A 12,871-nucleotide genomic window follows, 5' to 3' on the forward strand; every position below is an offset into this window, starting at 1 on the left:
AAAATGGGCAGAAGACCTAAATAGACATTTCTCCAAAGAAGACATATAAAAGGCCAACAGGCCCATGAAAAGATGCTCGACATCACTAATTATTAGAGAAATGCAAATCAAAACTACAATGAGGTACCACCCCACACTGGTCAGAATGGCCATCATCAAAAAATCTACAAATAACAAATGCTGAAGAGGGTGTAGAGAAAAGGGAACCCTCCTACACTGTTGCTCGGAATGTAAATTGCTGCAGCCACTATGGAGAAGTGTATGGAGGTTCCTCAAAAAACTAAAAATAGGGTTGCCATATGTTCCCGCAATCCCACTCCTGGTCATATATTGGAGAAGACTCTAATTCAAAAGGATACATGCACCCCAGTGTTCATAGCACTATTTACACAAGGCAAACATGGAAGCAACCTAAATGTCCATCAACAGATGAATGGAATATTATGCAGCCATAAAAAATGATGAAATAATGCCATTTGCAGCAACATACTAAATGAAGTAAGAGAAAGAGAAATATCATATGACCTCACTTATATGTGCATTCTAGAAAAATGATATAAATGAACTTATTCACAAAACAGAAATAGACTCACAGACATAGAAAGCAAACTTATGGTTACCAAAGGGGAAAGGGAGGGAAGGGATAAATGTGGAATTTGGGATTAACAGATACACACCACTATATATAAAATAGCAAAGATCTACTGTATAGCATAGGGAGCTATATGCAATACCCTGTAAAAACCTATAATGGAAAAGAATCTGACAAAGAATATATATATACACACACACACACACAACTGAATCACTTTGCTGTACACCTGAAACATTATAAATCAACTATACTTCAAGAGCAGAAGTAATAAAAAAAAATCAAGAGCATAAATGGTTTTATCCAGGCACAGATAACAAAGCAACAGCATGTCCTGACCACAAACAGATGGTGATAGTGAGCACTTATACCCTTTGCAATAAATATGAACGATTTAAGGAATAGCCTCAGGAACCTAATTGTGTTTGCAAGTTCAGAAGCTTCTGTACTAACCACCCCTACCTGACCACACCAGAATTGGGCCTGGCATTTAGAGGATCCTTAACAAAGAAGCACCCCTTACCTCCATTTGTGGTGTACAGTGCAGGGAGTCCAGGATTCTTGGAGCCCACGTTGACTATTGCCCTGATGTGTATTTTTAACACCATTTCCATTTCAAGGGTCTCCTACAAGAGAAGAAAGAGTGCACGTGGAGGGTGCCTGAGCCCTCTGATAGGTGTGACCTTAAAAACAACACTCTAGAAAGAGGGGTTAAAGAGAAATTGGGAGTTGACACGACCCCCCCTTGGATTCTCCTGGAGTTCTGCCCCAGTATTTTTGACCATTGTGACCCCCCCAAGGACACAAGATGCCAATTTACATGTGGGGCAGGTCAAGGCCTTCTACCTGTCTAGCAGGTCCCCCACAGAGCCACACTCAATGGCTATCTGCTTTGCACTGAATTTTATTTCACCAAACTATGGAAAAAGATACTGAAATGGAATTCCTTCAAGCCTCTTCAAGCAAGGAGGCCTCAGAAGCTACTTTAGAGAGGAGGGAGTGCCAGTGTACACAAAGACGCATTACGAGGGACTTTTGAACACTTCCCAGTATAACATGGTGAAGCTGAGCTCACTGTGAAACATGAACGGGACCAGGCAAATTTGCTAAGAGCAAGGGAGGCATTAGTAGGTGAAAATCATGTCCTTGGTGTAACCCAGTTTCTCCAAGTTAGGGTGCACGGCTCTCTGGATCAGGGGTGGTGGGCCACACACCAGGATGAACGAGAACCTCCCAGGAGGAGGGAGACGCTCCTTGATCGTGTCCTCAGTAATGAAGCCTGTCTGTACTTCCAGCCTGAGATTAAGCAGAAAAAAGCTGTCGCGGGGGCCAGGTTGCGTCCCTGACCCCAGGCCCCCTGCCCGCCCTCCCTCAAGCCGGGAAGAGGAACACAAGGCTATTCGCCAAGGCTTAGACATCTGCACTACTGCTCTCCGCAGAAAGCTGGGAGTAGAGCACGTGGGGGGCCCAGAGAGCCCTTTTCAGTATTTACCCCAGACCCCAGGCTCACTGCTGGGGCTCTGAGTCCCTGGCTGGTGTCTGCCTGCTGTAAGCACCGGCGCGGGTGAACGCCACCGTGAGACAGATGCACCGGGGTGCGGCGTGAATCGAGGCCGTGAGCAGGAGCTGTGCCGGGCAGAGGGTGCTGTGGTTGTTTGGGGACTGGCTCGTTTGGGTGGCGCCCTCTGCTGGGCAGTGAGCTGTATGACGAGGCAGGCACAGCTCAGCGCTAGGTGGGAGAGGCAGCCTGTCAGCGTGAGGGCTCTGCGGGGTGCAGCGTGTGCGGTGGCGGCCGGGGCTCAGCTTATGAGGACTGCTGCCCTAGGTGAGGTGCGGGGTGCAGGGTGAAAGGGTCAGTGGCCGTACAGGAGGCAGTGTGAGTGATGGCTCTGTGGGATGCCGTGTGGAGTGTGTGTTCAGGGTGGCCCGGGGCCTCAGAGTCCCCCCTGACGTTCAGAGCAGTGCGTGGAGTGCCGCTGAGATATCGGACACCTACCCTCTACCGCCCTTACAAGCAGGTCATCCCAAATCCTCTCTCCCTCAAATTCCTGCATTTCCCAAGTAGAGACATAGTCCAAGGCCTCAGCCACCCAGCCCAGAACCAACCAACCCAGGGACTGGCCCCTGACTGGGTCAAGGGTTGGAGCTGACCCACGGTGGGGACAACGGGGACCTTACCAACAGGAGGCCTGTCCAGGGTGTACCACAGGTTGAACTGCTTTGGGTGAGGTCTATCAACTTCTTCAAGCTCCTTTCTCACCAAGATCTCCTCCTGTGTCTAGAAAAGAAGCAACACGAGCCTCACCCCTCCAGGGCATCCTGCTTGCTCCCCAGACTCAGCACACAGGTCAGCACATTCCCGCCCCGGCCACCCGACTCTAGCTGGAGTGCTCCCTGCAGACTCTGGGCCAAAGAGTTCTGCTGAGGCTCCGACACAACAAACGCCCTCTTGTGGAGGGAGGCGCTGGGTGACTGCCCTCCAGCTGGAAGGCTGTGTCTGATCACCCCAGCCCAGCTCCTGCATCCACTCTGAGCGCCAGGCAAGGCAAACCGGACTGGCCCAGGATCTCCTGCAGGGAATGCGAGCAGCTAAGGCAGTGATATATGACACGATATATATAATCTACGGCACTGGAGAGCTACAGCAGAGGAAGACAGGCTGTAGCCTCCGCTGGGGAAAGTGCACAAAGCCAAAAGATCTGTTGCAGGCTCAGAGATGCTGCACACAAGACCTGGACCGTAAAACTCGTCATGATCCTTGTCCCAACAATTCCACTTCTGCGATTCTGTTTAACAAAATAATCCAAGCCTAGGCACAATTATTCATCACTGTATCATTTATAACTGTGAAAACTGAAAACAACCTGAATGGAGGAGAAGATTTAGTAATGATGGTGAGACTTGATATAGACTGATGAAAATATTTATAAAGAGTTTTAATGAGAAGAAAATGCCTGTGTGGTAATGTTGAGTAAAAAAAACTAAAAATGAAAAACAATATACATATAATTGTGAATATATAGCATGTATAGAGCAAACATAAAAAGAAGTAAATTATTTATATGCTTCCGTATTTTCTGAAATTTCCACTAAGGGCAAGGCAGCTATGATTTTACATTGGGAAAAGCACAGAATTATATATTAAAGAAAGAAGGAAAGCTTAGTGCTTATGGTTGTTTGGGGAGACAGAGTTGAAAAACAAAAACAAACGGAAAAACAGGCCTGGACTCAGCTTCTATGGCTGCCAGTCTCCCTACTTGAGCCCAGTGAGCCCTCCCATAGCTGCAGGCGCCGGAGCAGCATGACTGTGGTGAGTGGGGAGGAGAAGAATGCAGAGACCAGCTCAGCAAACAGTGGAAAATTCCTTCCTCACTCAAGGCTGACTCAGCAGAACTGACCTGGCTGGCACAGACGAGGGACATCCTGGTCTTGTCACTGGGCTTCTTGGTGATGCAGCGGATGAGCTGCAGCATGGGCGTAACCCCTGGAACACAGCTGGCAGGCAGGCCGGGTTTCCCTCCCCCTCTGGTGCTCACTGTCCCTGGTCTGCAGCAGCTTCACAAGTTTCCTTGGCCCCGGTTACTTCTCTCACTTCTGTCCCCAGAACTCAAAGAGCAGAACCACCCTTCATTTTGGTTTTCCCTTCTAATGCAACAGTCCATCAAAAGCACTTCTCATTTTCACATGGCAGCACTGGCTTTGAAACGACTGCATTTCACGTCTAGCTCCCTAACTGTCCGACTAAGGTGAGTCAGGCACCTGTCTGAGCTCTTCAGTGTCATCTGTAAAACAGATATAATGACAAGTAAATGTGATATTTTTTAAAATGCCCGTTACGGTGCCTGGCACGTTGCAGTTCTCCTTACACATTTGTTCTTGTCTTTCAGGCATTCATTTTCAAGGGATGGGGAGCATCAGGCTTGAACAGGATCCAGGAGCCCTTGGGGCCTGTGTGGCCCTGCCCAGCCTGGCCCCCAGCCTCACCTTAGAGGCTCCAGGGGCTCGTGCGGCAGCCACCATGTTGGTTAAGGGGAGCAGGGCGTCCAGGGTCTGTGTCAAGACCTGTCACTGACCCTGCATCCCCATCTCAAAGAGCCAGGGAAGGAATCTCTCACATCACCCCTTCTAGGACCAAATGACTCCCAAGTCAGAAAGGTCTCAGGGCTCACCCTGTGGATGAAGCCCCCAGTAGCCTCTTACCTGTGGCCCCAGCAATCATTCCCAGGTGATGGACCAGTTTATTTTCAAGCTCACTCGTTTTGTATGGTTTGAACGCAAACTTCCCTGAAAACACAGAGGATACTTCTGATGTCTACGGCTCTTGACTGAGAGCCCGCAAAACATCACTGAGTTCCTTGGGCCTCCCAGGAAGCAAGTCCACCTAAGCGAGTGGCTATGCCATTTTAAACCAGAGGAGCAAGCCAGGGTGGGCTCCTTAGCCAGCCCTGGTCCACCGGGGCCCAAAGTGGGAGTAGAGCCTGGGCATCCTTGGGGGAATAACTGCACCTTTTCTTCTAAGGAAGAAGGAAGGCAGGCTGAAGTTAACATGGAGTGTCACACAGCACTCTCACCCACGGCAGCGAATGAGTAAGTGATGAGCGTGTGAGCACACGGATGAGTGTGCATTCCATCCACCCACCCATCCATCCTCCACTTCTCAGCAACGGCAAGTGCCTTTCGTGCGTCAGGCATCGTGCTGGAGACACAGTGATGAGGAAACACCAAATCACTCCCTTACCTTCATGAAGCTTATAATCTCATAAAGTGGGTGTGTGAATGAATGTATGAAGACTTCAAGGACAAGTCCACGTGACTCAAATCTGAGGAGCTTTCTAGAACAATGGAACAACCATAGGCATCTTCTTCCTCCTAGCTGGAGGCCCAGTGTGAACCCCCCAGTACCTGACCCATGATAGAACAGGCGCCCGGATGGCCCTTGAAAAAAAACTGGGATGTCCCCAGTTTTCATGTTCTCCAAGTACTGAGTCCTCTTCCCCCCTTCTGGATGATTAGGGTGTACATTTTTGAAGTAGATCTGAAAAATAAGGCAGCATGGCTTTCACAGCTTCAGCCCCGAGGCCACAGCCACACACAACTCAAGAATACACTTGCTACCAGAAACCAGGAAGAGCAAATCCTCTGCACGCACGGTTGCTCTAAAGCAACACCTGAAGACTTCACTAGGTCAGCAGCTTCACTGTTAAATGACACCGCTGGGAAGCCCTGTCCAGGGCACGTGCCCTTCTCCACCCACCACCCTGAACAAGCTTGTGACGGTGAGGCAGCTGGACATGGCGGGCATCATTTACCTTGATAATCAAGTCCACAAAGCCTAGATCCTCATCACTGGACACAGGCGTGTAAGCCCTGACCACCAACACACCATCAATTTTGGCCAAGAGATTAACATAGTTACCTACAGAAAAGGCACCAAATGTTAAGCCTGAGCAGGGCCAGCCTAAACAGGACCAGGGATTTCTCTAAAGGACTGAGCTTTGGTGGCGGAGGGGGTGCATAGCGCGACAGGGTGCATGGGAGGAGGGCCAAGCAGGGAAGGAGCCCAAGTCCAGGATACCTAGATCCTAGGTCTGCCCTTCTCACTCCATGTGCAAGCCTGGACAAGTCACTTCACCCCATATACCTGCCCTGACTCCATCACAGCGTAGCTGTGAGCTTCACACACAGGAAGCCTACTGTCGGTGCAGGCTTACCGTGTCAAAGCGCTCTGTGGGGCAGGAAGAGCTAATTAAGGTTGGAGGCTGAGCATTAAAAATTGCAGAAGTGTTTCCTTTTTAAAGCAAAATATGTTGCCTTCATAAAGTCATTTCTTCCTAAACTGTATGTATCACTGGGGTCTATGAATGAATCACAGCTCCCTCATCTGTATCCTGTCCCCTGGCCTGGAGCAGGCCTGGCCGCACAGGTATGCAGGGCTCCAGGATTTAGGCATCCACGGACCATGAGTTCCAGCAGCAGCACTGTGTCTCCCTGGCCCATGGCTCTGCCGAAGGGCAGCAGTGAAGCTTTGAACCATGTAATTCTGTCCCCCAGGGTAGACATGAACAGACCAGGGTGGCCAGAGACCTGTGGATCATGACTCCATGATCCAGTGTCACATGATGGGCTAGGCCACTCAGATTTCTGCTGCATCCAACATGGGAGACGTCAGTGACTAAGGCAATTAGTGGTGAGGGCAGAAGCTGCGATCAAGAGATGCCAAGGGGCTTCCCTGGTGGCGCAGTGGTTGAGAGTCCGCCTGCCGATGCAGGGGACACGGGTTCGTGCCCCGGTCCGGGAGGATCCCACATGCCGCGGAGTGGCTGGGCCCGTGAGCCATGGCCGCTGAGCCTGCGTGTCCGGAGCCTGTGCTCCGCAACAGGAGAGGCCACAACAGTGAGAGGCCCGCGTAATGCAAAATAAATAAATAAATAAATAAAAGGGATGCCAAGAGACAAAGGCAAGAGGAAGTTCTGAGCCAGAGTATCTGAGGGGGTAGAAGCTGTGTGTGCACAGGACAGAGAGAGAGCATATGCAGACAGAGCAGAGACCCAGGGAGAAGGGGGAGGAGAAGGGCAGGAGGGAGGGAAGGAGGAAAAGGAGGAGGGGGCACTGCAGGGGCAAAACCCAGTCTTTGAGGGGCCCCGAAGCCTGAGGTGCAAACGCTCTGGGTTAAGAAAGGACAGGCTTAGGATGGATAAACAAGGTCCTACTGTATAGCACAGGGAACTATATTGAATATCCTGTGATAAACCATAATGGGAAAGAATATGAAAAAGAATATATATATGTATAACTGTGTCACTTTGCTGTACAGCATAAATTAACACAACATTGTAAATCAACTGTACTTCCATAAAATTTAAAAAAAGAAAGGACAGGCTCAATGACTCTGGCTGTGCCCTGGCTGGGAACCAGGGACCCCCAGGAATAAACACCTGTGGCAGCTTCCTGCCGAGAACTCATCTGATACTGGAAACCTTAGAAAGCCTCTTTCAGATGCAGCCAACCTGGGCCTGGCCTGGCAGCAACCTCAGAGGAAACGGGGCTGCCCGGCTGGTCCCGCAGACCGCATCTCTAACCAGCTTCATTTCAGCAGGGCTGGCAAGCATGAGCGATCTCCGAGCCTCCACAGATTCTCCCAGAAGCCTCTAAATTACCTTGTGCGCTGACTGTGCACTGCTCACACCAGGGCTGAGAGAGTGGGTCATGACAGTTTCTAAGAAATTTTGTTTCTCAGAGGTTTTATTCTTCAGCCTTCTTGCCAATAGGGCTGGTCTCACCAGCCAGGCAGAGGGCTGGAAGGCAGGCTGACACCCAGCTCCCACAGATGAAGAGGGACAGAGGAAGCAGCAAGGAGGCTCAGGGGCCAGGCTGGCTGCCTAGTGGGTAATTTCATCACCTGAAGAGGTGACGTCAAGCTTCTGTCCCATGCACCCAGGACAAGTAGGCTGTGGATGAGGAACTCCACCAGGAAGGCCAGCAGCACAAAGTTTCAGGGCCTAGCAGAGCGCTAAGACCGACTCGGCCACCTGGTGGTGGTACAGGTTAGAAACGGGGTACCTCGGAACTCTAGGACTCCTAGGGCTCATATCCACAACGGGTCCCTCCTTTCGTGCATGAGTCTGAGGCCCCTGCTGAGAACCCACGTACTGGAGAGGAAGGGCACCAACCCCCTCCTGCCCCTCCAAACCTTCTGGGCCTTTCTCCTGACAGTAGGGGCACATCAATTCCTCCCGTCCATCCTAAGTGCACAGCACTTTACAGTTTCTGAATTTTCACATCCATCAGTCACTTAATTCTCACAACAATGCAAGTAGCAGACAGGCCTGGGAAACCCCATGTCATAGACAGTTTCAGAGAGGTTGACGGACTTGCTTAAGATTGCCCAGCAAGGAGCTGGCAATGGGATCTTAGACCTTCTGACTCTAGACTCAGTTCTTTTCAATGCTCATTAAGATACCGCTTTTGTGTCAGCCCCAACGGAACAATGAGAAAGGGAATGGACGGTCCCTAAGCCTATCTCCCTACCTCTTTTTGAGTTTATGTGGCTCAGGAAAGGTAGCAGGGCAACCTCTACACCTCAGCTGAGTTTCTGATAGGAGCAGAGTGCCCACAAGGCCCAGGTCCTGGTGGTGACACCAAACTCCACTCACCTACAGGAAGCCCTAAGGCATGGTCCGGCGAGGGCAGTCCAAAGCGGAACCTCCGAGTGTTGTAGCTGATTTGCTAACAAAACAGAAAACAGAGGCAGGCTCTGTCAGCTTTCTGGGAGCTTTGCTGGGCAGCTCAGATGCCTGGGAAAGGAGCTCCCAGCACATAATACACAGACAGTGGCAGTGGGGAGCAAACTAGAAGCCATGGAACGCCCATCCCACTGCCCTGGCCTCCCCAGCCAACACATTCCCCACCGCTTTGTCCTCTCACATCACCCCCCCATCCTGCCCCTGACAGCAGAGGGGGAGGGCTGACCCATCACCTCTTTCTCAGTCAGGGGCAGCAGGAACTTGGCTTCAGGGTGCTGTAAGGTGATAGGACGCCTCTTCTTTACATTCTTGTTCTTCAGGGCCAACAGGAGCACAGATCCCAATAACAGTGATGGTGAGGAGCAGGGACGTGTCGTACCAGACACATGTGAGCAGGGCACCTCAGGTCCTGCCTGCCCCGGGCAGGGCAGCTCTCAGGCCCAGCGGCACCCGCTCCACACCAGGGGCATGTATGAAGCCGGACTGTGCCTAAAAGAAACTAGGCAGAGGTAAAGGTACTAAACTAGAAGGCAGGCTCAGCCTACGGTGGACCTGGAGGCTGGGAGGGGCCAGCCACAGATTAGACAGGAGGGATGCTTTAAACTCCCAGTCCGATGGCTCAGGAGTGCTAATGTCACCAGGCCTTTCCTGCCCATCTGCCTCTATCCTGGCTACAGCCAAGGGTGCAAGCCCTGGCAGTCCCCTCCTTGAGGTGGAAGGGGTGAGGATGCTGCTTCCAGTACACAATTTGGAATGAGGGCCCCAACCCCCAGGGACAGAGCTAGGGAGGGGGGATTAGCTGCTGAGCTAAGAGGGATTGGGCTTGCTTCCTCCACTCCCCTCTTCCAGGTCTGGCTAGGGCAGGGGTAGGGGTGGGGTGAGTACCTCTGTTGCCAGAGCTGCTCCAGGTCTTTGCTCAAAACCCACCAACGCCCACTGTTAGCAGGAGTGAACATAAATTTTTAACTTGAAGGGTTCAGAGAAAAGAAAAGGAAGCTACACACACACACACACACACACACACACACACACACACACACACACACACACACACACACACACACACACACAAGATGGAACCAGCTGGGACCAACAGGGCAATGAATCTGACTCCAACACACCCTGAGTCTCATCTTACTACATTAGCATATTAAATGACGCATCTATTGGTGGCCAGGACCTGACATTGAGGACCAAAAAAGGATAAAAAGGGGGTGGCACCCCAGTCCCTCAGAAAAAGCCCCGCCCCTTCCCCTGTAGACTATTGCATATGCCTCCACATAGCTCGCCTCACTCCTCCTCCCGTTGTCTTTACTCTTTAAACCCCTCCCACCAGCTGTGTGAGAATTTGATCTGTGAACTTAGTTCCCACCTCTCCATTCTTTGGCCACTGAATGAAGATTGTGCTGGGTCAATCGCAGCTTGGGTTTTGTTTTTTGCCTACTTGAACCCAAACAGAAAAAAACCCCTCCCTCGCCAAGGCAGAGAGCCTCCACTGGGCTAGGGCTGGAGCAGGGCCCATACGACTTAATTCGGTAACAAATTTTGGCGTCCAATGGGGGTCCCATTCCGTCTGGTAACTCAGGGCTTACTCGCCAACAAGGCAAGTTAAATAACTGGCCAGTTTGCTCCAATTCTGGATCCCTGAGCCAGTGAAGGCTACTAAATTAAGCCTGAGATCAAAAGGCAGCCAAGAATCAAGCGGGGCGCTCCCCAGGTTAAGACCCCACCCCCACCCCAGCACATCTCCAAGGACACTTGCTACAGATTGGTGTAGTGTCCAGGCGATGCCCAACACAGGAGGCGCTGACCCCGCTTCGGTCGATAAGGCCAATGGCGGTTGTAGGGGTTGGCTAATTAAGGGAAAGGATCCTGCCCACTTGGTTGGAGCCAGACCTCTGCCGAGAAGACTGGACTGGACGGTTGGTTGTCTAAATTGAGCCAATGCTCTGATAACGGGGGAGGCGAGACTGGACAATTGTTTGCCTGAATGGACTGGACGGGAAGCCCTCCAGGCCACCACATGGTGAGACCATCTTTGTTTTGTGTGTGCTACGTAAGCCCTAGTCTCTGTTCTTGATAAGGGTGAAACTTCAATCTCTGTTCTGTGTGGTCTTGTTTGCCCCGATGTTCTTGGAAATACTTACCACAACTGTGGGCATGGGTCGAGCACTTAAAGGCCACTAGGGCGCTCTCCACTGGAAGACTCCTGTGAAAGGATAAGTCTGTGACGGACCAGGGTAGATGAGCACTAGGTATCCTGCCGGCTGGAAGCAAATGTCCGTGTAAGTTGGCACACTGCAAAGCACTCCCAGCCCTGACCCCTGCAGCACTCCCGACTCTAGCATATGGTCAAAAATCCAAAAGCACATCTTCTGTATTGGTTCGTCTTGCCCTAACTTGCCATCCTGGGGCAGGGTATATGGCTCGGTTGGGTAGGTCTCTCCCCATTACCCTCTATCACAGATCCCTAGGGATCCTTCCTCTGAGATAAAAACGCTTTAAAAATCTTATTTTTGCCAGATTTCCAGAAAATCGCCGTCTAGCCAGAGAAGGAAGAAGAGGACACCCAAGTCATCCAAAGTCCTTGGGTCCTTGCAGCTGAGAGTATAGAGAACTGCACACATTCCAAACGGGCATTCGGCCTCCCTGCCTGTAACCAAGCAGGGTCAAGCCCTTTTTGAACAAGCCTCCTTGACTGCCAGAGAGGCTCTCCGAGCAATTTATCTGATTAGAGAACGCTTATTTATAACCCATTCCTCCTTTACCCTATCTCCGAGGACTGCTCGCTGAAAGCACTCACCTACATTGGGTATCTCCTACAGTCTCACAGTAGGCCTGGAAACGTCTACTTGCTAACTTAGAGGGGACTTTATAACTAGGGCCCTCTTAGACAGCATCTCCCCTTCCAGCCCCTGTGAAAATTGGTTCAGATTTCACTTAGAGTGCCTAGACAACTTGGTGTGGGCCAGATCCTGTGGGATCTGTGTTGCTACCAACCCTAGGAAGAGGCCACTGGGAAGCTGGAAACAGAACAGAAATAAGGACTCCTCACTATGGGTAACCAAGCCTCTGTCCTGGCAAAATTGTTGCTAGGGTGCATTCTCCAAAACGGGAAATTCTTCGAGTACCGCCCACTACCAAAGAGACGGCTTATTTCCTTTTGCAACACCATGTAGCCCCAATATAAACTGGCAGATGCAGAAAGTTGGCCAACTAATGGCTCGCTAGATTATAATACTATTTTTCAATTGGATCTCTATCGCCAGCATTTAAAAAAATGAGATGAGATCCCCAGGTACCATGTTTCATGGCACTTAGCCAAAACAAGGGCCTCCAAAAAAAGTGCAAGGCTAGTTCAAATCTCATTCTCTCTCGGTTTTCCTCTCTCGGGAACTAGTCCAATGCACGCCCACAGAGTTCAGTACCAGAACTCTGAATCAGTAAGCTATTCCCCCTTTGGGAGGTCCCCAATGGAGGGGGGGGGGGGGCTGACCACCATGTATGTACCCCTCTCTTTCTCAGATCTATACAACTAGAAGGATCAATCCCAGGGTTTATGGGAAGACCCCCAAGGGAATCCTTAATTTAGTCTGGGGAATATTCCACTCTCATTTCCCCACTTGGGTGGATGTCCAAACCCTCCTAAAATATCTTATTCTCTGGGGAAGAACAGGCACTGATTATAACTAATGCAAGGGAGAAAGTGGATAAGACCAATCAAAATTATGCAGGGCACACCGTATAAGAGCTTGGAGTCCCAGCCATCCCCGACACGGACCCTGGGTGGGATCATCAGGAGGAAAACAGTTGGCAGAACCTCACACATTTCAGGGATTTGATTCTTAAGGGCTTAGTCAGCAGGGAAGAAACCCATAAGTTGAAGTAGGGTACAGGGAGTCATCCAGGGACCGGAGGAAAATCCCTCAGCCTTCCTTGAGTGCCTAAGGGAGTGTCTCCAAGTGTACGCAAATATAATCTGAAGCCGTTGGAAGGGCAGGCCACTCTTAAGTCCCAGAGGGCCCCAGACGTTGTG

The 12,871-nt window shown here is 50.9% G+C and overlaps 1 protein-coding gene across 1 annotated transcript; it reads right to left on the reverse strand.

Moving 5' to 3' along the window:
• Positions 1 to 769: 769 nt before the first annotated feature.
• CYB5R2 (cytochrome b5 reductase 2) lies at positions 770 to 10,997 on the reverse strand. The gene is given in 10 exon segments (XM_033861702.2): positions 770 to 1,877; positions 1,880 to 1,888; positions 2,771 to 2,870; positions 3,991 to 4,076; positions 4,793 to 4,876; positions 5,495 to 5,627; positions 5,902 to 6,008; positions 8,746 to 8,818; positions 9,069 to 9,149; positions 10,983 to 10,997. Coding segments are annotated over 10 exon segments (849 nt in total). The 3' UTR covers positions 770 to 1,716.
• Between the last annotated feature and the right edge of the window lie 1,874 nt (positions 10,998 to 12,871).

This window comes from Tursiops truncatus, chromosome 8, assembly GCF_011762595.2.
Source record: "Tursiops truncatus isolate mTurTru1 chromosome 8, mTurTru1.mat.Y, whole genome shotgun sequence".
In the NCBI taxonomy this organism is placed as follows: domain Eukaryota; kingdom Metazoa; phylum Chordata; class Mammalia; order Artiodactyla; family Delphinidae; genus Tursiops; species Tursiops truncatus.